The sequence below is a fragment of the Typopeltis vanoorti genome, chromosome 13, assembly GCF_054136105.1.
Source record: "Typopeltis vanoorti isolate ZY-2024b chromosome 13, IOZ_Tvanoo_1.0, whole genome shotgun sequence".
NCBI lineage: Eukaryota > Metazoa > Arthropoda > Arachnida > Uropygi > Thelyphonidae > Typopeltis > Typopeltis vanoorti.
The window spans coordinates 25599097-25625714 of record NC_143561.1 but is presented as its reverse complement, the minus strand read 5'-3'; the positions used below and the strand labels follow the sequence as shown (position 1 = coordinate 25625714).

The following is a 26618-nucleotide window of genomic DNA, read 5'->3' as shown; positions in this document are numbered from 1 at the left end:
TTTTCCTGGTTATTGCACCCCCATTATGAGCCATCAAACCTCAGAAATACACCTTTTCCAAAAGGTTTTCACAATTTTGGCCACTAGTGTAGTTATAAGTAGCAAATTTATATTAGGGGAAATACCCCTTAGCACACATGTACATCAATTGTTTACCATATAAAGTATTTATTGTTGAAAATTGTCTTCGTTTTTTGCCAGGAAAGTGCATTAAAAATCATGTGTGTTAACCATGTTACCAGCCAATACGTCTATAGACGTCAAAATTATTATGGATGTGAAGTGCATATTAAAATTGTAATACCATTGATATTACATTGAAATATATGATGAATACGAAGCGTATGAGGATGCATATTTGATTCATGATGCTGGTAAGGTGATTAATCTCAAGCTGAGCACTTTATTTTTTGGTGAGTTACATACAATATGTAATGCTTTTCTTATGTAAAAAAAATTTTTTATAGTAATGGCCATTTTGAGTGCTTTTGCGATATGGTTGAAAATAAAATTAGTGAAGTAATTGATGGAGAAATAGATTTAAATCAGGAGGAACTGGTACAATTAATAGATGACGTCGAACCAAATGGCAGGGAAAGTTCTGCCGAAGATTCTGATTGTGATGAATCCGTTAAAGAACTCAGTTTTAAGAAATTAGCAGGATTAGACTTGGCAAGAAAGTTATTTTATGGATAATGATCTCCCAATGGAGCCCTCCAAAAATTCACGGGACAGTTGGATATTTGTTTAGCTCCGTATTATGAACTTGATAAAAAATTGCAGCATAGTGGTAAGCAAGATCTTATTGCTGACTTCTTGATAACTAAACCAACCGAAGTATGCAATGAGAATTATACAAATGATGTCCAAGAGATTTCAAGTGATGACGACGTCCGGCCACTCGTAAATAAAGAACATCTATGAAATGTTAGTTTTGAAGAGAGTGATGACGATTAAAATATACAGTTTATTTTATTTTGCCTAAAACATTTATGTATTATGTGCAATGAAGTTTACGTACAATTTATAATTTTTTATAATTTTATACTATGTATTTGTTTCATAGTTTATTTGTTTTCTTAACTTATGAATTACCTGAATTAAATAAAAATATTTTTTGTTGGATATGTCATTGTTTATATAATCTTAAAAAAAAAAACAAACCCATTTTGGAACCTAACTCTACTTTTTTTATGTGATCTGAATCTCGCATAATGCGATTTATATAACGTGGCATTTTTGTGGAACCTAACATCTGCATTATACGAGGGTTACCTGTATTTAGAAATGTATGTACATTTAATTATACAAATACAACATTTATTTTACAAATGATATTCTATCTTTTTCAATTTAGCTACTTGAATACAAATTCTACCCTACGGTTCTTCTTTATGAATTAGTCAATAACATCTTCATAAAAAGTTGGTTGCAGTTTAATTTTCCCGAGCAACACGCACACTTGTAAAGGCTGGCTGAAGCTACTTTGACTATGTATGGCCTTGTGTTTTAAGACGACGTGAAGGGAGTGGGAATGGTTATGCACACGCATTAAATCACAGTGTTGCTGCTGCGAGGACCTGTAAGCTCCTACAATGGACAAGCCAAGGCAGCTTTGACTAGACGAGCGAGCATCGGCCTTCGATACACAATGCAAAGCTCGATTATAGCCGCGTAAGCTTAAGATGTCTTCTGTCTACAAAAACAAAAGCCTAAATAGAATGCTTATAAATGCATATATTTATTATCAAATAAATATTACTTCTTTCTCAATTAATGAGCTTGCGCAGCAAGCATGGAGAATTTGCCAGTGATGTCTTTCTATCTATCTCTCTGACAGTGTCCACATAACATTGGATGAAATATATTGGAGATTTTGTAATAAAATTCTATATAATTTTTGTTACATGTGTGAGCCATGAAAGTTGTTGTTGTTTTGATGTCTAGCACATATGTTCCATTAAAACTAAATATATTGTTGGTTGCTGCTATATAGACCTGGGAGTTTAGAGAAAGGTATGGATGTTTTGCATCAACAAATTAGCACAATGAGTGAAGGCTGAGCAATCATCATGAGAAACTTGAACTATGAGGTATAGATTGGGATGAGGAAAGGGCACATGGAATGTGCCCTTTCCTCATCCCAATGGAATTCATGCAGTTACTAAGGGATGATTACCTGAAACAGCATGTGATGGAGGAGACCAGGGGTTTGGTATGGTTGAATCTGATAATAGCATCTGAAGATCTATCTATAACTATAGTAGCAACTCTACCTCCAGTCTGGGAAAGTGCCATGCAGTCTTGTCCTGAGAGGTTGCTCAGATTATCAGTCAAGAAAGAGTGGTTTATGTGGAACTACAGAGCTTGTGATTATGACACAATTAGGTGGAGGCCAAGAGCAGTGCCATGGCATAAGAAGCTACGTAGAAAGTGGTCAAGGATTGTATGAAAGAGATAGAATAGGAGTGCAAAACAGAAATGAATGTGGAGAGAATATGAACAAAAAGGTAAGCAGCATGCTCACTGTTGTTGTGAGCATGCCGTTCACAAAATAAAAAAGGCAGACAAGGATGACTAGTATGGTAAGGAAAGCTAAATCCAATTATGAGAGAAAATTAAAGCAGGCCAAAGCACAAGTTTTTCTGCAGTGTAGCAAGTAAGAGAAAGAATGATTATGGAAGGATAACACCGTTACTAAATGCTGATGGTAGGAAAGTGGCAGAAGCTGACAAAATACTTTAACTACTGAGCAATCACTTTGCAAGGGTTTATCATCCAGCAGAGACTTTGCAGTTACTGATATGTGAATTAAGCTGGATGAACTGGAGATGCTCCACATATTAAAAAAAAATATCAGTGTGAAAATATCAAAACCCATTCCTAGTGGGACTGAATGGCATGTTAGCCTGTGTGCTACAAGAATGCCCAAGAGAACTGCCAATGCTTCTGAGTTGATTAATCTACATCTCGGCTTTGACATTGTTGCAAGGCAGTGGAAAAAGGGTAAGAGTTCCATTATATCAAGGCAGCTCCAAAGTAGAAGTAGCAAATTACAAGCCAATTTAGTATCTCAGAATTGGTGATTAAAATATTGGTTGTTGGAAAAGTTGATTAAACATAAAATTCAGGAATAGGTGGATAGGAATATAATACTCTATGGTGGGACAAGCATTTGGCTTTGTAAAAGATAGCTCCTGCCTTAGTAATTCATGCACATTTTATAATAAAATGGTAATGGAATTGGATAAATGATATGTTTACACCATAATACGTCTTGACTTTGTAAGACATTTGATAGAATACCACATATAAAACTTACAGAAGTTGGAGCAGCTGGGAATGGATATGAAGCTGGTGGCATAAATAGGGGTGGGGGAGAGACAGACACATCAGAGAGTAGTGCACGAGGGGGGGGGGGGGTAACCAAAAATAACCAGAATTATTTTTAAAAAAAATTTTATTAAAGTTTATAATACCATATGCTAGTCTTCTTCAAAGTACTCTGATTTGATCCTCTGTGGGCAAACTTGGCACAAGTTTAGCGGACACATGTTTCATTTGCAAATCTTCTGTTAAAATTCGCTGGCACAGTGGTTGCTCAGTGGTCTTTTGATGATCTTCATTGATTGCCTGGGAAACCTTTTCGATGTTTTCATCATTTCTGCTTGGCAAAGTTCAGCCAGATCGTGGTTGGTCTTCGACTGACATGTCCCCATTTTAGAAATGGGTAAACTGCTCGTAGATCTATGTTTTACCGAAAGTGTCGTCCTTAAAGGCCTGCTGAAGCATATCAACAGTTTTACTCAAAAGAAAACAATTTCATGAACACTCTGTTCCTTGTGGTGAGCCATCACAAAATCACCAAACTTGCTTGTAAGCACTAACAAAAAAGCAGCCAGAACAACGAACCAGTTCACACAGGATGATGTCACTTGCCAGACTGGTGCAGAAAACTGCATACTCACAATGCCAAATGGCATCATCTGTAGCTAAAAATGTTCACACAATAAGTTCAGATTCTGGTTATATTTGGGTATCCCCTCGTATGGTGGAGTGGAATCTGGGTGAATGAAGGTAACTAGTGGAGTACCTATCATGGCTTTGTATCATTTCTTTAATTTGTATATTAACGATATTAGGAGTGATTTAAGGGAGGGGGGGGGTTATTCAGTTGTTTGCTGACAGTACAAAACTGGGAAGGACAATAAAGGTGATGTAGATATATTGCAGGATGATTTAAATAAATTGGCAGTGTGGCAGAGAGCAATGGTTGTCAAGTTAATATTGATACAATGCACTTCAGGATTTTTTTTTAAGTATCTGACTCACACTCATGAAAGATCACAAGATCTATAGCATATTGCTACTGTGTGTGTGTGTGTGGGGGGGGGCATTACATACATACAAAAGATTATATACTTTGTATCATATTAGTGGTACTGAATTCCAGAAATTTAACGAAGCTAAGGATTTGGGAGTGGTGGTGTATAGAGATTTGATGTTCAGAGATTATATTGCAAAGGGCAAATAGCTCCAAGGGTACTTGCTGTTGAAGAACACATTAACAAGTAAAGATAGGAAGGTTATTATCCCCCTTTATAAGCTAATCATTTGTCAGCTTCTTGACTTCTGTGTGCAGATTTGGTCACCTGGGTTTCTTTCGAATCAGGAAGTAGTATAGAGGATTTAGAGACAAGTCTGTGGAATGCTCCCCTATGAGAATAGTTTGAAGGTGTGTATGGGTTGCAGATTTGGTTGACAGGCAGAGGTGAGATAGAAACTTGAGTTATCAAAGAAATTCTATAATATTGATAGAAAATAAATTTTTCAGTATGTGATGAGTAGGGAGAGAACAAGGGGATACCCCCCCCTCCAGAAGTTGTGTTAGAGTGTGATTAGCAGTGGTGCGCAGACTAGATTTTTTTTTTTTTTGCTTGGAGAGTGGTAAACAAGCCGAATGGATGGTTAAAGGTATTTATGAGTGCCTCAACAATGAATAAATTGAAGGGGTATGATAGGTATTGTATGAATAATGGTTAGCATAGGTCTCTAGCAATGATTCTTTTGACTCCATAGAAGCACCTGTATAAAAAATAGTAATAATAATAATAATATTTCTTTTATTTTTGTATATTTCCTTTGTTCTGTTTGTGTTTGAAGGAATAGTCTGCATGCTAATTCTTCTTCTTATGGTGCTATCTTCTATTGGTCAGCGACCATCTTGGTGAACAAACTGCATTCTTGCGTTAATCTGAGCAGTTTGTACGCTGCTCATTCCTGTCCACGTCTTGATGTTGTCAAACCATGATATTCTTTTTCTTCCTCTAGCTCCTTTGCCAGCAATTCTTCCTACCAGAATAGTTCTTAGAAGTTGGTATTTGCTGTTTCTCATGATGTGGCCAAGATATGTTTTTCATTTCTTGATTATTTGTACAAGATCTTCAGCTTTGCCAATGTTATTTTAAGACATCTTCATTGATAATTTTTTCTGTCCATGATATCTTTAGCATTTTTCTGTATAGCCACATCTCAAAGGCTTCAATTTTCTTGATTGTCGCCTTCAATGTCCATGTTTCAATTGCATTGAGCAGAATAGACCACACGTAACATTTCAGCATTCGGCATCTGACTTTCGTGTTTAGGTCTTTATTGCAGAATAATGTTCTCATTTTCATGAAGGACTGCTGCTTAACTTCGATCCTTGTCTTTATATCTATTTCAGGATCCCACCTTTCATTAGGCCAGCAACTAAGATATTTATACCTTGACAATTGATTGATATTTTTCTCATTGAGTGTCAGTTTCATTGATGAGGTTGGATCTTTGCTGATGACCGTGTATTTCATCTTGTTGATTATTATTTTATTATTATTATGTGACACCTCCAGGGAGTTCAAAGACTCATTGAGGGAGAGTGTGCCAACAGAATCGAACGATTAATTCCCCTTCCAACTACTAACCGCACTCAAACTAGCTTAACTTTTTGCGAGCCATTAGTAGCAGAGGCTCTACCAATCGACCAACTTTTGCTTGCAACTTTGATGTTTATATTTATTCCCATTCTTTGACTTTCTATGTATTCTCTGTCAATAAGTTTTTGGAGATCCATGATGTCATCTGCAATATCGTAGGTTGTTAACAATCTTTCCATTTATTGCAATTCCCTCTGGACATTCTTTCAATGCCTTTTTAATGATTACCTCTGAGTATATGTTGAACAAGTGTGGTGAGAGCATGCATCCTTGTCTCACTCCTCTTTTGATCTTAATATCACTGATGGTAATGTTGTCTAATTGAATGGTAGCTGACTGATTCCAATACAGATTTCTTATTAGGCTTATGTCTTGTTCATCTAGCCCTATTGGTTGAAGGAGTTCTGTTAAGTTAGTGTGTCTAACTTTTTCAAAATCTATGAAACACATAGACAGATTTCTGTTTTTCTCTACATTTTTTTATCAATATTTGGGCACACAAAAGGACCTCTAGTACTAAAACCATTCCGAAAGCCGAACTGCGTTTCACTCAGAGTTTCTTCACTTTTTCTATAGATATGATTCTGAATTACTTTCAAAAATATTTTTAATGTTTGGTTCATTAGACTAATAAGGCAGAAGTTGTCACAGGAATTTGCTTTGGGTTTCTTTGGGATAGTGATAAATGTAGATTTGAGCCAATCTGATGGAAATTCACCACTTTCATATATTTTATTAAATAGTTTTTCAAGAAGTTTGTTATCCTGCTCTGTTAATTTTAAAAATTCTGTTTGCATACCAGCTGATCCACTGGCTTTTCCTGTTTTACTTGATCTTATAGCATTCTCTATTTCACATTTCAGAATTGCTGGTCTTTGAATGTTATATTTTATATTTATAGGCTTCTGTTTAGTATCATTGAAGAGTTCCGTTAGATATTTTTTCCAAATCTGTGCTTTATTCTCTTCTTCTAGAACTATTTTTCCACTTTCGTCTCTTAGAGACTGTTTGCTTTTTTTTCCCCGAGTTTTCCGGAAATTTCGTTGATTTTCTTATGCAGATTGAAAGGATCATGTTTCTTCTGAAGCAGTTCAATCTCAGTACATAATTTTTTCATCCAATTTTCCTTGCCTTTTTTTATTTTTTTTCTTGATGATGTTATGTGTTTCTGTATATTCTTCTGTTGTGTTATCCATTCCTATTGTTTTACATTATTCACATAACCTACTTCTTCAATACTTGTTGTTATGATGGCATTCTTTAAGCTATCACAAAGCGATTCCACTCTTTTATTTTCTTCTATGTTAACCTGTTGTAATCGCAGGTTAATCTGTATCGTGGCACTTTTATTTATTTTTGGGTCTTTTAGTTTTTCTATATTAATTTTCTTTTTCTTCTTTTGTGATTTTTAGCTGATTTTAATCTAAGACGTATTTCTACAACTATGGAATTGTGGTCTGATGAGATATCTGCTTCAGAGTAAGTCTTTGCACTCTTTATACTACTGTGGAATCTTTTATTTATCATTATGTAATCAATTTGATTTCTGGCAATGTTATGTCGGTAATCTTGAGGCGATTTCCAAGTGTACAGTCTTCTGGGTGAAAGTTTAAACAGGTATTTGCTATTGTTAGATCTTCTTTCTGACAGAACTGGACAAGGCGATCTCCTCATTTCTGGTGTCTAAGCCATGTTCTCCAATAATTTCTCCATCACTCCCTCTGCCCATTTTTGCATCGAAGTCTCCCATCACTATGTTTATATCATGTTTCTTTGTTAGGTTTTTAATCTCTTTTAATTGTTCATGAAACTCTTCAACATCTTGAAGTTAAATCTAACTTCAAGACTACTAACTAATTTAAAAGATACAGATTAACCTGCGACTAATCTAACTAATTTAAAACAATTAAATCTCTTGTTCATGAAACTCTTCAACATCCCCATCACTATGTTTATATCATGTTTCTTTGTTAGGTTTTTAATCTCTTTTAATTGTTCATGAAACTCTTCAACATCTTCACTTTTGTCAGCTGTGGGTGCATAAATTTGGATGATATTTATATTAATGGAGTTTCCCTTAACAGCATTATCCTTTCAGAAAATGGGACCTGATTTATTGATTTCTTCATCTACTATTACAGCTACACCATGTCGATGTTTGTTCTCATCATTCCCAGAGTAACACATTGTTTTATCTTGTTGATACCTTCCAGATCCTGGCCATCTTGTCTCGCAAATTCCCAAAATCTGATGCCCAGCCTCTTCATTTCTCTTGTGGCATTTCTTAATTTGCCAGCTTCATATAGAGTTCTGACATTCCAAGTTGTGATTTAAAAGTGGACACCATTTTGAGCCTGGAGATTCTTCGCACCCCTGTCCCATTTAAGGGACACCAGGAACTCGGGACCAATCATAAGAATTTGCTTGCCATGGTGGTGGTTCTAGAGATAAGGTAGAGCAGTAGTTTCTTCATTTGCTTTCTGCTCTGCAGTATTACAGACGTACACAACATAATCATATTGCCATCTGCAAATCTCTGATCACAAGCTTTTTCTTCATTTGGTTTCAACTTTGTGTCAGTACTGACAATGCTGCTTCCCACTGTCAGGGGCAGTGGCCCCAGCAGGTGCTTATTTAATGGCGGCACTACTCACCATGTCACTGTGTTGTCATTGGGCTTTGTGAGGTTTTAAGTGAGAGAGTTGCTACTTCTCATGCATGCTAATTATTTTTCTGTTTTTACATTTTCTGCATTCTTGTTCCAAATGTTCTTTTTAATATGGCTTCCTTATGAATTTTCCATTATTGGGAGGATAGTGATTGTGTGTTATCCAAGGATGCTTGGATTATGTGGATGCTTGAAGTGCATTTGAGGATAGAAAAGAACTGTATGCAAGAGACGGACTGCATTTGAACCAAAGGATGTAGGTATCTGGGGAGAATGTTATTCTCTGAAAAAGTGAGAGTATTGATGCAAGCAAATGTAATTATCAGGGTGGATGACCTCTTGTGGGTATAATCACTTGGCAAAAGGAGGAACACATGGTGTAATGCAGATTCCAGTGGAGTCTAGAGGAAATAATGATAAGTATAGAAACACTGACAATGCATTGATGTTCCTTTATAAATGCCAGGAGTATCCAGAATGAAGATGAATTAGTGGCTCTGATAGCTTCAATCAATCGAAAGATTATTGTTATCAGTGAGCCACGGTTGAAGGAAAATGATATACTGACAGAAATAGAAGCAGCAAGGTGTAACATTTTTCAACAGGACAGGAAAGGCAAACGCAGTTGTGGAGTATTACTTATGATAACTGATTAGTTGTGTTCTTTTAGAGTCGAGGATTTAGAGGGCAGTGGCACTAATGGTTTTTGAGAGCATATGGTGTGAGGTGGAGCAGGCAGGAGAGCATATTTAGCGGGGTGTTGTTATAAGTTAGGGAATATAGAGAGTGAGGAGCAAGAGATGTTTCAGCAGTTCAGCTTGGTGAATGCAAAAAGAATTATCATTATAGGAGATTTAACTGCAGCAGTATAAATTAGGAAGAAGAAGCTGCATGTAGTAGTTAAAGGAATGGAATTTCTGGAATTCTTGAAGGACAAATGTATGTCTTGGGTAACATGCAGCAGAAGAAGGAACATGAGGCTTGAGAGTTTTGGATTTAGTCATAGCATCAAAAGATCTGATTGTAACTAATAAGGCATCCCTACTAATTGGAGAGAGTGATCATGTGGTTTTGACTTGGAGGATGATTAGACATGCAGGAATATCAAGAAGAAAGGAATTTATGTGGAATTATAAGGAGTGATTATTTCTTGAAAAAGCAGTTAACAACTTAGCAATCTTAGAAATCAGCTTGGGCTGTTCCATGGATGGAAGGGCAAGATATAATCAGTGCATGGGAGCTAGTGAAGAAATATTTAATTACAGCAGTGGCAAGATGTATACTTCGAGTGAAAAGAGAACACAATTTAGGGTATAGTGGATGACAAATATTATCAATAAGTTAAGGGGATAAAAATCCCTTGTTGTTTTTCAGCCAGTAAGCGAAACTAAGATCGAACACTACGATCTATAACGTTTCATGCCGACGAACTGTCAGCGTATCCAAGCGTAAGTGACCACTTGGTAGTGCCACACCACGGCAACACATTGCAAAGGTGAAGCAAGCTTCCTCACTGTTCTTGATATTTTCTCATAATGTAAAACACAGCTCTTAAGAGATGTAGTACTGTTTTACATTATGAGGAGAGGTCACTACCCAGACCGGTTTCAACCTTTTTTGAGGTCTCATCAGTGAGTAGCTAGACCTAGTTAATATCAGAGTTTAAGTGAAGAAAACTTACATACTCTTGCTATACGATTGACCGAAAGGTGTGTCACTATATTACATTATAACATAGTATAATAACTAAGATGAAAGGCCAAACGGCTATTTTTTTCTGGCGAGGTTGATATAAGTTAAGGGGATAAAAATCCCTTGTTGTTTTTCAGCCAGTAAGCGAAACTAAGATCGAACACTACGATCTGTAACGTTTCATGCCGACGAACTGTCAGCATATCCAAGCGTAAGTGACCACTTGGTAGTGCCACACCACGGCAACACGTTGCAAAGGTGAAGCAAGCTTCCTCACTGTTCTTGATATTTTCTCATAATGTAAAACACAGCTCTTAAGAGATGTAGTACTGTTTTACATTATGAGGAGAGGTCACTACCCAGACCGGTTTCAACCTTTTTTTGAGGTCTCATCAGTGAGTAGCTAGACCTAGTTAATATCAGAGTTTAAGTGAAGAAAACTTACATACTCTTGCTATACGATTGACCGAAAGGTGTGTCACTATATTACATTATAACATAGTATAATAACTAAGATATATACTATAACATAGTATAATATAAGATATAACATATAATAATAACTTAACTTATATCAACCTCGCCAGAAAAAAATAGCCGTTTGGCCTTTCATCTCAAATATTATCAATATTAACAAGAACCACGGGTTCAAAAATTTAGTTTAAGCAATATACAGTAGTAATATAAAAGTTCTTATGTACAAAATACTGTGATTTCATGTTTTTGCACATAAGATTTTTAATAACTTTGCACTTTTTATTTAGAAAAGTAAATTATATACTTGGATTAATTATATTATAAGTCAATTCCAAGGATGTAATTATATTACATTCTTGGAACTGTATATAATATTAAGTATGTCTTTTTTTATTAGTCATTCTATAGAGGAAACACAGAGAAAAAAGCAGTTAACAACTTGTCACTCAATTTATATAATGGACAAATTACGGTTTTGCTTGGACATAATGGAGCTGGGAAAACAACTACAATGAATATTCTTACAGGTATTTTCTTATCTTTTCCTGACTTTAAAAAAAAAAAAAAAAAAAAAACGCTTTCTAGTTCATTATTTTTAATTGCAAGTGAAGAGGAAAGATGAAAGGATTTTATAAAATATTCTTAAGTTAATAGCATAGTAACCAGCAAAGGAAAGATGGCAGTGGCTTTCTCATTGCAGGAATTGAACTTCGACTTCAGTCGTTTCATGACATGTGAGGTGTGCTACATGTACTCATTTGATTACATTGATAAATTATGGATATTTAAGGTGGATAGAAGGAGGGTGTGTACAAAGTGTGAGCTGAATGAGGATTTGATGAGTGCTAATATGTTGATGAGAAAGTGTTAGTAGTGAGAATGCCGAGGAGAATGAGTGCTCGTCTGAAAGAGAAGGATGGTGTAAAAGAACAGTGAAAAGTTGTTAAAAAAATTATTGAAAAAGAAAACCAGTGACTTGAAAACCTTAATAGATTGTAAAAGGGATGAAAGTGATGCGAATGTAGCAGAAGGCAACAAAATTGAGAGAATGAATGAAACCGGAAATAGTATGACCCAAGGTTCGAAAGCTGGAAAAATCAGAAGAATGAATGACAATGAAAGTTGGACACAAGGATTGAAAGTACAAAAACTCGAAAAGATGAATGAGAGTGAAAGTGTGAAGCAGGGTTTGAGAGTTCGAAAATTCGAAAGAATGAATGACAGAGAAAATGTGAATCAAGATTCAAAAGTTTAGTTGGTTAGGATGAGGCAAGAAATGAAAGGGATGTGGAATGAAGTTAATAAAATTCGGGAAACGTATGGGAGAGTAAAAATGATTAAAACAAATCATGTTGGTATAAAAGAGGTAATGAAAGACTCGCGAGTGGCATTGTATGGTGACTCAGTTATTAAAGGTGAGCTGGACAAAAGGATGCATAAAGTGTGTTTTCCAGTAGAGTGATTGAGGCATTAGATATGAGAAGGAAGCGAGCAAATGAGTTGGTAGTTTTAATAGATACGAATGATTTGACTGAGAATAAAGAGCATATGGTGATCACTGAGAAAAGGTGATCATTATGAGTGATTTTAATTATGGCAATATAGATAGCAACTGAACTGGAAGTAAAGAAAATGAATTTCTTGAGTTTTTGAGGGACAACTACCTCAGACAGTATGTAATAGAGGGCACATGAGGATTGAGGGGTCTTGGATTTGATCAACTCATCAGAGGATGTAATTATAAATGAGGTGTCCAATCACCCTCCAGTTGGTGGGTGACCATGAGATGATTACTTGGGTGGTTGCCAGCAGTGTGAGGACCTCTGTGAGAAAAGGGTATATGTGGAACTACAAGGGAGGGGGGGGGTGATTATGAAGAGCTCAAGAGACAGCTTGTGGGTGTAGCATGGAATGAGGAGTTTGCTCGAAAAGAGATCAATGCAGCTTAGGGGATTTTCAAGAACTATCTTGTAGATGCAATGTCTAAATGTATTCCAAGGGTCAGAAGGTTAAATAGTAGGTGTGAAATGGATGAATAAACAGATTAAGCATGTGATACAGAGAAAAAGGGCATTATGGAGGCAGCATAAGAGAAGTGGTAAAAAAACAATTCTTTGAGGATTGCAAAGACAAGGTAAGGTGGGCAACTTGGTTGGTAACGGTAGCAAAAGTGACGCATGAGCAGCAGTTAGCTAATGAAGCCAAAAAGAATCTTAAGAAGTTCTTTTGATATGTAGCCAGCAAAAAAAAAATAAGAATGATTATGGAAGGATGAATGACATTAATTGAGGAAAATGGTATAAAGACCGCTGTTGCGGAGGATATAGTGGAGATACTAATGAGCAGTTCATAACGATCTTTCAATCTTGTGAATGTGACTTCATGGAGCGATTGAGAGCAGCTGATGATGGGAAGGAGAGACTGACTGTGAGCAAAAGGTGTACGGGAAGTTGAGCAAACTAGATGTTAATATGGCTGTGGGACTCAATAATATATCACCACGTATTCAGAAGGAATGCACCAGGGAGTTGACACCTGCCTTGACATTTTTAATGAGTCTTGCATTGGGTCAAGTTCCTAAGGAGGGCAAGATTGTGCTGCTTCATAAGGGAGGTGATAGATCTCAAGCATCAAATTATAAGCCTATCTGTGTGTCAGGTGTTGTGGTTAAGTTGTTGTAGACGCGTGTGAGAACTAGGATCCAGAATTGGGTTGACAACAATGGTATTATATTTGATGGACAGCATGGATTTGCTAACGGGAGCTCATGTTTTTAATAAGTAAGTAGATTATTACAATAAGGTGACTGCTTCCTTGGACAGAGGAGAAGGATACACAGTAATATACTTAGATTTCGAAAAGGCTTTTGATAGATTACCGCACGATAAGTTGATAGTCAAACTAGAGTGGATGGGTTTGGATATTAGATTAGTTCATTGGATCGGAGACTGGCCATCTGATATGTATATATATCAGCAAGTTGTGTGTGTGTAGGGGGCAATACCTCGGAAAAGGAAAGTTACTAGTGGTGTGCCTCAGGGGGTCTGTTTTAGGGCTACTACTGTTTAACTTGTATATATGAATGATATTGGTGAAGATTTGGATGGAGATATTCAGCTGTTTGCAGATGATGCAAAGTTGAGATGAACTATGAGGAGTAGGGAAGATGTGGCCTTACAAGAAGACTTGAATGAATTGAGTAATTGGGCACGGGAATCAGAGTTCAATGTTGCAAAATGTAAGTTTTTAAAATTTGGGAAAACAAAGATGGGATGCAGAATTTGCTTGGTGAGGATATATTGTTGGAGGTGGAGGAAAAAAGAGATCTTGGGGTGATATTGGATAAGGATCTGAAATTTAGGGGACACATTCCCAAAATTGTGAAGACAGCGCCACAAAGACTTCTGGAAATGATGCGGAGGATCCTGACTTGTAGAAGTAATGGATTTTCTTGTTCCATTGTATAAGGCTTTGATTAGGCTACACATGGACTACTCTGTGCCCAGATTTGGTCACCTGGTTTTCAAAAGGATGAAGAGATGTTGGAGAGGGTCCAGAGGCGACTAACTAAAGTAGTTCCTGACCTCTGGAATGTTGAATATGAGGAAAGATTGGGAAGATGCAATTTACAGAGTTGCAGAGGTTCTACAAAAACTGGGAGATCAGGGGAGAACCAGAGGTCATCCCTGGAAACTGTATAAAGAGGATGTGAGCAGGAGAGGGAGAAGCAGATTTTCTGCATGCAGAGTTGTGAACGATTGAAATACCTTGCCTGAGAGTGTGGTGTCTGCAGAGAATTTGAGTGTGTTTAAAGCGTGGTATGATGATCTGTGTGTATTATAAAAGGACTTCTTAGATGAGTCTTTGACTCCATGGGGGTCTTGGGTAGTAATAAAAATAATAAAATAATCTGTTTCTGGTTCCTATGCTTTATCTTCAAACCCAGTATTTTTCTCTTCATATCTTTCACTTTGAATTAGATATCTTATTAACCCACCAACCGGCCACGACATCTATAGACGTCGAGATAGATCTGGGTACGAAGCTCTAAAACCCATTGAATAACATGGATAAGAAGTGCAATTTGGTGTCACTATTTCATCCACATTGGCCGGTAGGGAGGTTAATAATATAATACTGTAATATATTTATTAATATAATATTCATTGCATATTCATGCTGAATAAATTTCACGCTCCTGCTCTTCAACACATTAGAGCTACTATCTTTCTTCTTGTTGTGAAGTGCTATTACATCATCATGCTTTATTACTTTTGCAGCTATTACATAATCTGTAATCAACTATTTATTAATAATTTACATTTCTTAGATATCACTTTTTCAATAATATTTACACAGTAGAGTAGAGTGTACTTCAAACCCAGTTCTCATCTCATCATATTCAGCAATTTCTGCTTTCCTCCCTTCTCATTTTATCTTTTGCTGTTCTGTTGGCCAGTTAGCTTTCTTTTTTTCATTCTCCATATGGTCTTTTCTGTTTATTTATTATTTTGCCATCTCTTTGGTCTTGTTTGTAATTGTTGTTCCTTTATTCATTGTGATCTTGATAGTTTCATTTTTGATCTAATTAATAGACAGTCTGGTTGTATTTTTTCCATGCATTTTTTTGTTATTTAGCTTTACGAATAGTTATTTCATTATTTACAACATTGGTGATCAATAGAGAAAATGGTGAGTTTTTAATGATCTTTAGAGAAAAACAAGCAAACATTAAAAATGGAATCTGGTTTTTTTGTTAGGTCTTTATCCTCCATCAAGTGGTGCTGTTACTGTTAATGGGTATGACATAATGAAAGATACAAAACTAGCTCGTAAGAGTCTCGGCCTCTGTCCTCAACATGATGTTCTGTACGATACTCTCACAGTAGAAGAACATTTGAAATTTTTTGCTGGGGTAAGTTGTTTTCTAAAACTATTTATATTTCATCCTCAGTATCTTAATAAAAACATCTTGTTTGGCATCAGTTTTTGATAGATAATGTAATATCTTACATTATTGTGTTGCTGATTGTTTACATGACAGATGTTCATGTCCAAGCATTTGACATTAAACTAGGTTATTTGGGAATGAAAAAAAAAATATATATATATATAAAATGTATTAATGATAGTAATGCATTAGTCCAAAATAAAATACAAACCATTAGAAAAAAGAAAACCAGGACGTCCTCTTAAAAGATTCAGTGATGACTTCTAAGGACAGAACAGGCCATGCTAGGCCTAAATCCTTGATATGCATGATGATGATGATAAACATTAGTCTTAATGATTTATTATTAATCAGGTATCTCCATAAAGTTTCAAGCTCATCAGAAGCTCACTCTAACCTTTACAGTGTATCATACTTCTCTTGAATTAATTCAGTGTCCCCCATCACTTTTTCTGCTCCCTAATCACTTTTCATGAGATAAATCTACTCCTCACAGTGCAAGGGTGTTGGCCTGTGGCTGCTCTAGTTCTTCTGTGGTTAGAAGAAAGTGGAGGAATGGTTGCAGCCGATTCAGAGGAGCAATGCCCATGAAAGTACCTATAGAAAAGGCACAGTGCTGAAACAGTGCCTATGATAAAGTCACTGAAGGGAGTCTTTGAGAGAAAGGTCATCTATTAAGTAATTTCCCCCTTCTGAATATTATCAAGAATTCTTAGGTCTTGGGTGCTCTACCCCAAATGTGGGAACACTACTCCAAAGTTGGATGAATATGAGACTTATTGAATTTTGAGAGTCCAGAGTAAGAGAAGTAATGTTTAGAATGGAAAATAACACCAAGCTTTTTAGATGCTAAGGAGACTATGTAAGTAATGTTTTGCCGGGATAAACTGGATGTGACAGACAACCCAAGAAGAAAAAGTTGATCTTGAAAGGAAACTGGAACATAAAAAATTAGAGAGGATGGGGGGGGGAGTGAGGTAGGATTATTTTTTGCGGGTAATAAGGCAGGCTTGAGTTTTATTGGCATTGAGATTTACTAAGTCTTCTTCATCCCATTTAAGGATATTGAAGAAGATTAGTGTTTAAGTCACTGGTTATGGAAGATCTTGAGACATCTAACATTAGAGTACTACAAAGTTTCTGAAATGAAGAGTGCTATTGTTGGCAAAATTGTGAATATGATTTGAAGTTGGAGAAAGGAGGTCATTGATATAAAGTAGAAAGAGCATGAGTGAGAGAGCACAGAACCCTGAGGGTACTCCAGCATTGATGAAGAAATCTGATGAGAGGAAGCCATTCACCATGAGACACATAATAAACGACCAGTGAGGAAGCTGGCAATCCAATCACAGTGTAGAAGGGAGACCATAAGATGGCAGTTTGTTCAGGAGGCTTCAGTACCAGATACGACCAAATGCCTTAGACATATCTAGAACGATAACATAAGTTACTCCAAATCTCTCCATGGCCTGAGTCCAGAGTTAGGTGAGATTAACTAGGAGGTTAGCTGTAGAACAAGAATGATGGAATCCATATTGGTGATCACTAATTAACTGATGAGTCTATAGGTAATGAAGAAGCTGGTTGCTGATAACCTCTATTGCTTTTGAAAGTAGTGATGTGAGAGCAATGGGATGATAGTTAGTTGGCTGACTTTTGTCTCCCTTTTTGGGTACAGGCTGGATGTGGACTTGCTTCCTTGCTGTTGGATAGATGCTAGAATATGAAAATTTATATGGATGATACAGGATGGATGTCAGTTCTGAAACACGTCTTGAACACAACCAGAGGAATACCATCTGGACCAGGAGCCTTATTAGTATCAAGATTAACGAAGGTTTTTTGGATGTCCTTTTGGCAGAAATTCAGAGGAGGAAGTTTGCAGAAGTATGGAAGGTGATTTGCTTTCGTCAGGCAAGAGTTGGAGTAAAAAATTGATGCCAAGAGGTCTACCTTTTCTTTGGGTGAGGTTACCATAGTACCATCACTCAAGGAAAAGGTAGACCTTTTGGCATCAGATTTTTACTCCAATTCCTGCCTGATGAAAAATGAATCACCTGGAAGGGCAGAAATTATGGCCAACAGACTTAGCAAGGGACTTAGAAGGCTTGACTGCCAGTTGAGCAGGAGGAGAGTTTATTGCATTTCATTCTTACAAAGTCTGCTCTGGAATTGTTGATAACTTTTTACTTCTTTCTAGTAGCTGCTGTGTAAGCTGAATGAAAAGCTAGTTTTTAATTTAACAATTGAACATAAGCTGCATTTTTATCATGGACAGCAATGGCACGTTTTTTTTTTAGAACAAGACATGGATACAGGGTTTGCAGCAGAGTGTGAGGAATGAAGGCTCTCATTCAATCAATGATCAATGCAGGTGTTTAGATCATGAGAGCCAAAGCAGTAATTTGACCATGAAAAAGCAGGATAAAAATTCCAGAGAATTGCATCTATAAAAGTATTGTCACCTATGCTATAATCTTTGTTGCAGGAAACATACTTTTATCCTGAGTTTTTATGTTAACTGTCCCCCCCACCCCATTTCCTTCATCTTTCACTCTATCTCCTGTTTTTTTATCCCCTCCCCTTTTTATAACTTTTCCTTAAAATTTATCTCATCAGTTTTCTGCATCAAAAATACAATCACAGGTGAGTGACATTTCATTTATGCAATTCGAAATTCAATTGAGGTTTGGCAGGCTATTCCAAAATATCTTTGCCACTGTAATAATTGTAATCATTGGTCCTTTGAGAGGACCAGTGAACTGTAATACATGTCTCCTATATTTAGTGTCTCCTATTATCTATTATTATATATTATTATCTCCTATTATATATACATGTCTCCTATACATATCTCCTATATCTTGTGCAAAGCAAAGCACGCTTGATGATTTTTTATGTAAAAATGCGAAGTTTTAAAAATAAATTTTTGTTCTTTATATGTATGTATGCACATATGTATTTATGTTACCCAATATACCTATGCTGAGAAAAATCTGAAAACATTTTTAATTCGCTCAAATTATGACCTTCTTGGATATAACGAATAACAGTTATTACGAACAAATATATGCGGTCCCGTGGAATTCGTTATAGCCGAGTTCTACTGTATATATATAAACATGTTGCTCTCTAGCACCATTTAATTTTGTAACCTAATAGATAATAATAGGACTCTAGCTTCGATGTAGTAAAAGTTTTTATTTTCTACGTGAGGTCAGGCCAATAATTGTTGTAACAGTTGGTCAGCAACTAGCAAATCATGTAGATTGTAGTGCAGCTTGTTTCTCTGTATATATATGTGTATGCTACAGATGATGACCTTGATATGAAGGTCGAAATGGAGTGTTAATTTTGGTTTATATTAAACTAAAGTTTTACTCTAACATGGTAGTTGTCTCCATAATTTCCATAATGAAAGGGAAGTCATGTTTTACCAGCTTATGTACTGTAACAAGGTGACAAATATATTGAACAAGGGAGATGTGTACACAGCAGTATACTTAGATTTTGCAAAAGCTTTTGATCAAGTGCCACATGACAAGATGGTAAATATATTGAAATGGATGGGATTGATAACAGACTAGTGAGTTGAATCAGTGACTAGCTGTCTGATAGATATCAGAAACTTGTGAGGATGCAGTATCTCAAAAGAGGAAACTCACTAGTGGTGTTCTGCAGGGGTATTGGAGCCATTGTTGTTCAACTTGTATATTAATGACATTGGAACAAGTTTAACTGGCAATATACACCTGTTTGCAGATGATGAAAAATTAGGGAGTATTATACAGAGTCAAGATGAGATGTTGTGGCCTTACAACTGAATAGACTATATGTATGGGCAGATAAGTTGAACTATTAGTTTAGTATTGCAAAGTTTAAGGTTTTGAAATTTGTTAAGCAACAATGGGATACAAAGTATACACTTGGTGGTTAAACTTTGAAGGAGGTAGAGAAGATAAGAACCTGAAGTTCAGGTGCCACACTGCACAAGTTTTGAAGACATCGCATCAGATAATGCCAATGATGTGAAGGACCTTGGCATACAGAAATAAAGAGGTTATGGTTCCATTGTATACAATTGATCAGGTCTCATGGGTTATTGTGCGCAGATTTGATCACCTGGTTTTCATAACGATGAGGATATGCTAGAAAGGGTACAGTGAAGATTCATGAAGGTGGTAACTGGTTTTTTTAATGTAGAACATGAACACAGGTAGGGGAAATGTAATTTTGCAAAGCCTCGTGAACAGGAGGAGAGGGGATAAGATTGAGATGACAAGTTGGTCAGGGACTGTTACTAGGTTTAACATGGAAGAGATTTTTCATAGAATGGGAGAAGTGGAGGGGGGGGGGGTTACAACAATGAGTAAAGGAGTGAGGAGGTTTTTTGTATGGAGAATGGTTGGTGAGTGGAATTCATTACCTAAGTGTATTACTAGTTAAACCTAGTAACAATCCCTGACCAACTTGTATGTCAATTTTATCCCCTCTCCTCCTATTCATGAGGCTTTGCAAAATTACACTCTCCTAACTCGTCTTCATATTCCATATTCAAAAAACCAGTTACCACTTTTGTGAATCCAGACTCATTGTGAATGAGTTTGATAAGCATTAGATGTGATAATGTGTGCCTGCCACAATGAGTCTCTGACTTCATGGAGGTCTGATGATGATAATAATAATAATTAAAACTCTACCTAACAGAATTAAAAGAATTCACACGTTTTGCAGGTGGGTGTGAAATGAAGACCAAAAAAAAAAAGTTATTTTGTTGTTTTCCTTTTTTTTTGAACCGTAAGTGATTATTTTTCATTTCATATTGATAAACATAAGCATCATGTCAACGACAGAAAATGTTTTTTAATTGCTTGTCTCCAAAATTTAATGCTTTCCTTTTCATCCAGTAACCCACTAAGCAAAATGCAAAATAAAATACTTTCCTGATAGCAGTTATAACAGACCCTTATGGAGTTAATAGGCTTATCAGAGTACATCTAGACTCAATAGGCAACATCTGTCATACTATATCTTAGTTATTCAAGTTTCACTTTCACCACATGCTCTGGTGATGCACCCTCCCACCTTCCATGTTAAAAAGAAATCTACACTTCACTTCTCTAGTTCATCACTCATACAATTACAGTTTACCTGTTTTCTCCCAATTCTCATTGACTATTTATTTGAAATTATCCTCCTATCTCACTGCACTTGCTGGTACTAGTTAATTGATTGTTGTATTTACCGTGTGTTTTGTCTCTTTAAATTACTTGTTTGTTCCACACTGATGATTTGCTATTAATTCCACTATGAAATATCAGTTACTAATTTTCAGTGAATTTATTAATGTTTAATGTTTAACCTATTAGATTAGAAAATCTGTAGCTTTATAAAGAATCAGTCAAAGCAACTTCGAACTCAGGTTTATTAGCCATGTCTGGAGAATTGTTATGCAAATTTCAGATGGAGGACATTGCTGGCAGAGGATTATATTAATAGGAATTTGCTGCAAGTGGTCAGCACAGCTACGTGTACAGACTTGAATATTATGGTTGACAGAGTTAAACTTTAACTCTGAAAGTGGCCCTTAAACTTGAACACATTGAGTAACTTCACTGTTAAAAGCAAACTTTAACTTGTAATTGTTATACGTTGGAAGAGAGCCAAGGTAATACACTGCAGCAAGTTTAAGTATGAAAGATTGTTCATAGAATCAACCTCAGCTCTTTAACTTGTAATAAAAAGAAAGTTATTTTTCCTCTTTATAACTTTGATAAGACAATATCCAGAATATCATGTGCAAATGTAGTCAGTAGTTAGTGGGTAACCAGTTTTCTTGTAGTTTACCTGTAGAGTTGCCATAATTAAACATTCACGTGTGCCACAGTAGAAATGATATTTCTTTTCTAAATATTTTGCTTTCACTGATGTTGTTTTACAATACATAAAACAAAGAACAATGGTAAGGAATTTGAACAATGGAACAGTACAGTGCATTTGCCAAATTTGAATATCTCAGTACAAGAAGTTGCCTATTCATTAAGTTAAACTATTGGGCTAAAATGATAATTAAATTAATTATTATTATTTGTATATTTAACACAGCTGAGTATAACAATTATCCAAACTTAATGCTCTGGTCACTAAAGATTTTATGATGCTATATTTCTGAGGTGGATGGTGTACTGATCTACTGTGAATATAGCATCCTGTAAAGGTCGCTTTTCAGTAGACAGAAGTAGAAAGCAAACCATCTGAGTTTCGATGGATATGAATGACCAGAAAGGAACACTTGACGTTTATTTTTCTAATGTGAAGTTAATTCTGGGATGTAGATCGTCGATTTTTTTTTTTTTTTTTTTTTTTTGTAAAAATGAATGGAGTTCTGGCTTTGTGTGATTATCCAAATCCATGTCCAAATAATTATACATGGATAATTATCCAAATTATCCATGTATCATAGCCGAATAGATGGTTTTGGGGTCAAGAGCAAAGATTCTTTCTTCCAGATGTTTCCAGATAAACATTTGCTTGGTTTGGTGATAGCGACAAACCCATTGCAGTTCCTGTATCTTGTTAATATAGCTGTTCTTTCCATGTAAAATATCCTGATGTGATTGTGAATTTGAGTAGTCCCACTATGTCTGCTGGAAATTCTTACACTAGAATGTCTATTGTTTCAGTATATGGAATAATCGTGAAGAGCGATGTGATGTCCAAGCTCGCCATTATATCTGAAGATGTCAGTTTAATGTCTTGTATTCTTGTGCAAAATTCTGTGGAATTTTTTATTGCACGAGCTGAGTGGCTAATGACAGCACAGAAAAGGTTTCACAGGAATTGAGAGTAGGTCTAAGTGGACAATTGCTTTTGTGTAGCTTTTTTACTCCATATATTCTGTGGAGGGGAGGTGGTCTTGCATGCTAAGTTCTGAGTTTTTTTGTTTTTTTTTTAACAATTACTGTCTGTGGATGTTGTTTTTATTATTATTATGCGACACCTCCAGGGAGTCCAAAGACTCCTCGAGGATTTTTGTCCAATAGCATATTAAGAACTGTTGATCAGAATACATACTCTAAGATCAGTAAAGATCCTACCAAAAGCCAACATAATAAGCTTTGGGACAAAACAACATCCATAGACCAAGAAATTGTTAAAAAATTATTCACAATATATTCACAATACATTAGCACACCACCTATCTCAGGTGGTGTGCTAATGTATCTATGCTAAGGAAATATGATATCAGGTGGAGTATTGTGTGTGCAGAGTGGAATTATCGCTCTGGAAGAATAAGTAACTTTTTCGTTACTTAAGTATAAAGAGCTAATAAGCTTCATTTCGGCAATGAAAACATTACTTAACACGTTCGCTGCCACGCTACTTTGGCATGGTCTGTTCCCCTACGCCGAGCAGTTTTCCTTCTTCAAGGTCAGTACGATAATCTCGTTACCAGAGGTAAACGTCCTACGAGTATACTCGTAGTTGGCTTGTACGGAGCATATACGGTCTATGAGAATACACAGATTTGATGCTAGCCCCACAAGCCAAGCATTTTGGCTTCTTCAAGGTCACTACAATAATCTCGTTCCCGGCGGTAAGCGTCCTACGAGTATACTCGTAGCTGGCTTGTGAAGCAGGTTCACCTACTACGAGTATACTCGTAGTTGGCAGCGAACGTGTTAAATTAAGGGGATATTAAATCCCACATAGTTTTAAAACCGAATAAGAAACTCAAAGATTGGAATCAGAGAGTTTCTTGCTGATTATAGCAAACTATAAAGTATCGGCGACACTAGCGTTAGCCAATGCAAGCGATCCTAGTACGTAGTACAATACCGGACAACTCGTTGCAAAGGTGGGGGGAAGTTCCGATCGCTATTCTTAGGTATTTTCCATAATGTAAAAACACATTTCCTAGGAAATGTATGCTGTTATTACATTATGGAGGGAGGTCACTACCCAGACCGGTTTCAGCCTTTTTTGAGGCTTCATCAGTGAGTAGCTAGACCTAATACCAAAGTGTATAGCGAAAAGAACTTATATACTCTGCGAACGAGTTTTCCAAACAGGTGCAACCCTTAAGTTACTTAAGTATAAAGAGCTAATAATCTTCATTTCGGCAATGAAAACATTACTTAAATTAAGGGGATATTAAATCCCACATAGTTTTAAAACCGAATAAGAAACTCAAAGATTGGAATCGGAGAGTTGTCGCAGATACTTTATAGTTTACTATATTCGGCAAGAAACTCTCTGAATCCAATCTTTGAGTTTCTTATTCGGTTTTAAAACTATGTGGGATTTAATATCCCCTTAATTTAAGTAACTTTTTCGTATTTTATTTGAGAATATTAGGTTAACTTATTGTAGTTGTTTTAAATAGGTGTGGAATTGACTGAGCTGGTTAGTTTGTAAGTAAACACTGCTTTTTTTTGTTTAAATGCAATATTTCTGGCATCAAACAATCGTGGAAAAGACCACGTTGTTAGGTGATTTGAATTTGCTGAGGTTTTATGCAGTGCAATGTGTGTGAAATGTATTCGCCTAGAAAATTAAAGGATATCTGGAAGGAAATTGAAACTGGAGAGCGAGTGTGTATTAAGTGTTTCAAAAGTGAGTGTCTGTTAGGTGACGAGAACACAGCAAATATCAGTAGAGTGAAAAGTACTGATAGTAGGATGGAAAGTGATGTTATTAATGTCAAACATGCAGCTGTGGAAATAGAGGAGAAATAGTCATTAATAAAGAAATTGAAAGCTTGAATGTTATCCTTAATAGGACCAAGCTCAAAATTGAAAAATTGCAAGAGATTAGCAGGACTGAAAAGAGAAAGAAGCAAGAAGTCCATATGAATAATAAAGACTAACCAAACAGACAAGAAAAACAAGTTAAGGAGAAAATTATGTATGGAGACCCAGTAATCTGGGGAGTACTTAATGAAAGTGTAACAAAATCATGTTTTCTAGTTGTAAAAATTCATGATATTAGCTCCGCTATCTGGATGAAAACAGGCAAGTTGAAGGAATTGCCAAGGTTGGTGCAAATGATTTGAGAGGCAAGAAGTATTCTATGATTCCTAGAATGTAAAGGATTTGTTAGAAGAGGCAAAACTGAAGAGCGAGAAGGTGCAGTTGTAACTCTCCTACTATGCTATGATAGAGGTAAACTGAGGAGGAGGGCATTGATAGCTAATGAGTCCATACATATATTGTGCAGAAGGAATGATGCAGGATTTGAGGATCTGTGGTCTATGTTTGATAGAAAGAAGGATTTTTACAATGCTGATGAACTGCATCTAAATGATTTTGGTGTTAGGCATCTAGAGAGAGAGAGAGTGAGAGCTTTGTTTGCCAAACATGCCGAAGTGCAAATTCAGAGAAACTTAAGCATTTAGGGTAGAAGCAAGTGAGTTTGTGTGAAGGCACACATAAAGCGAGTGAGTGTGAGAAAGACCAAGTGAGAAATCTAGTCTCTCAAGCAAAAATATTGAATAGGATAGTCAATTCAGAAAGTAAAAGTAGACTGGGGCTTAAAGGGATGCTGCAGCTTCTATATACTAATGCCAGAAGTATCAGGAACAAGAGGGAGAAGTTTTTGGCATTGGTTAGTGCAACCTTGCTAAAAGTTATAGGCATTAGTGAGACTTGACTAACAGCAGATGATGTAATTGAAGGAATAGAATTTGAAGAGTTTAGTATTTTCAGGGAAGATAGAGAAGATAGGATAGGGGAATGGTTACTGCTGATAATAGTGGTTGAATTGCAGCCAAAAAAAAAAAAAGAAGAGATAAGTAGGAGGGTATCTGTTCATTTGAAGCAGTCTAGAGTGAGATCAAGACCTGATGATCTGGAAGACATACATCAGCAAATTTCTATAATGAGTGTAAGTCGAGTGATTATTATGGGGGACTTCAACTATGGAGATATAGACTGAGAGGAAAAAAGATCATACATTAGGAAGGAAATGGAATTTATACACCCAGTGGCGCACTCAGAGGGGGGAGCCAAGAGAGGGCCAAAGAAAAAGGAAAAAAAAACACTAGAAAATTTTCCAAAAATCTTTTCTTAATTAAAATTCATTTTTTTAAATTTATGTTGTGTTGTGTCTTCTGTTTCTATACTATTTATGAATTAGCGATCATTGCAGATGCTCAGTCATAGGTCATGCGATGCATAGTTTGTGTTCTCAAATCATCTATTCAACTCCCCCCCCCCCCGCCAGATTAAATCCTGAGTGCACTACTGTATACACCCACTAAGAGATACTTAAGACAGTATGTGATGGAGAAGACTAGAGGGAGAGTAATGGATCTGGTCACAAGATCAGAAGAGCTATCCATAATCAAGGTGACCATGCAGTCGCAGTCTTGACATAGGAGATTGTAAAACATAAGGAATATTCAGTCAAGAAGGGGGTATATGTGGAACTATAAGGCAGGTGATTATGACAAGATTAGGAAGAAGCTTAAATCTGTGCCATGGTATAAAACACTGCAAGGTAAGGATGTTAGTAATGTATGGGATATAATTAAGGGTCATCTAGAGAAAGCAGTATTAAATTGTATACCTAAGGTAAGGGGGGGGGGGGTAATCAGATAGGAGTTAGATGGGAATATCATTAAGCATGAGCTGCAGAAAAAGAAAATGCTTGGGAGGGTATATAAAGAGAAAGGTGACCAGCTTGACAAGGAAGGCAAAATCAGATTATGAGAAGAATCTAGCCAAGTAAGCCGAAGGAAATCCCAAAGAGTTTGTTCGTTATCTGTGCAAGTAAGAGGAAAAATGACTATGGAAGATTAACCTTAGAGTGATGATGGCCACTCAGCAATGGCATATACTTGATTTTACTTGGA

The 26618-nt window shown here is 36.2% G+C and overlaps 1 protein-coding gene across 2 annotated transcripts in view; it reads left to right on the top strand.

The window, feature by feature from the left end:
• The window catches only part of LOC150099998 (phospholipid-transporting ATPase ABCA3-like), a 728766-nt gene that overhangs the window by 324910 nt on the left and 377238 nt on the right, over positions 1-26618 (top strand). For both annotated transcript variants that reach the window (XM_090402469.1, XM_090402468.1), the window contains 2 exons: positions 11210-11339; positions 15573-15727. In XM_090402469.1, coding sequence (XP_090258595.1) covers positions 11210-11339; positions 15573-15727 — 285 coding nt within the window. The remainder of the gene's footprint in view (positions 1-11209; positions 11340-15572; positions 15728-26618) is intronic.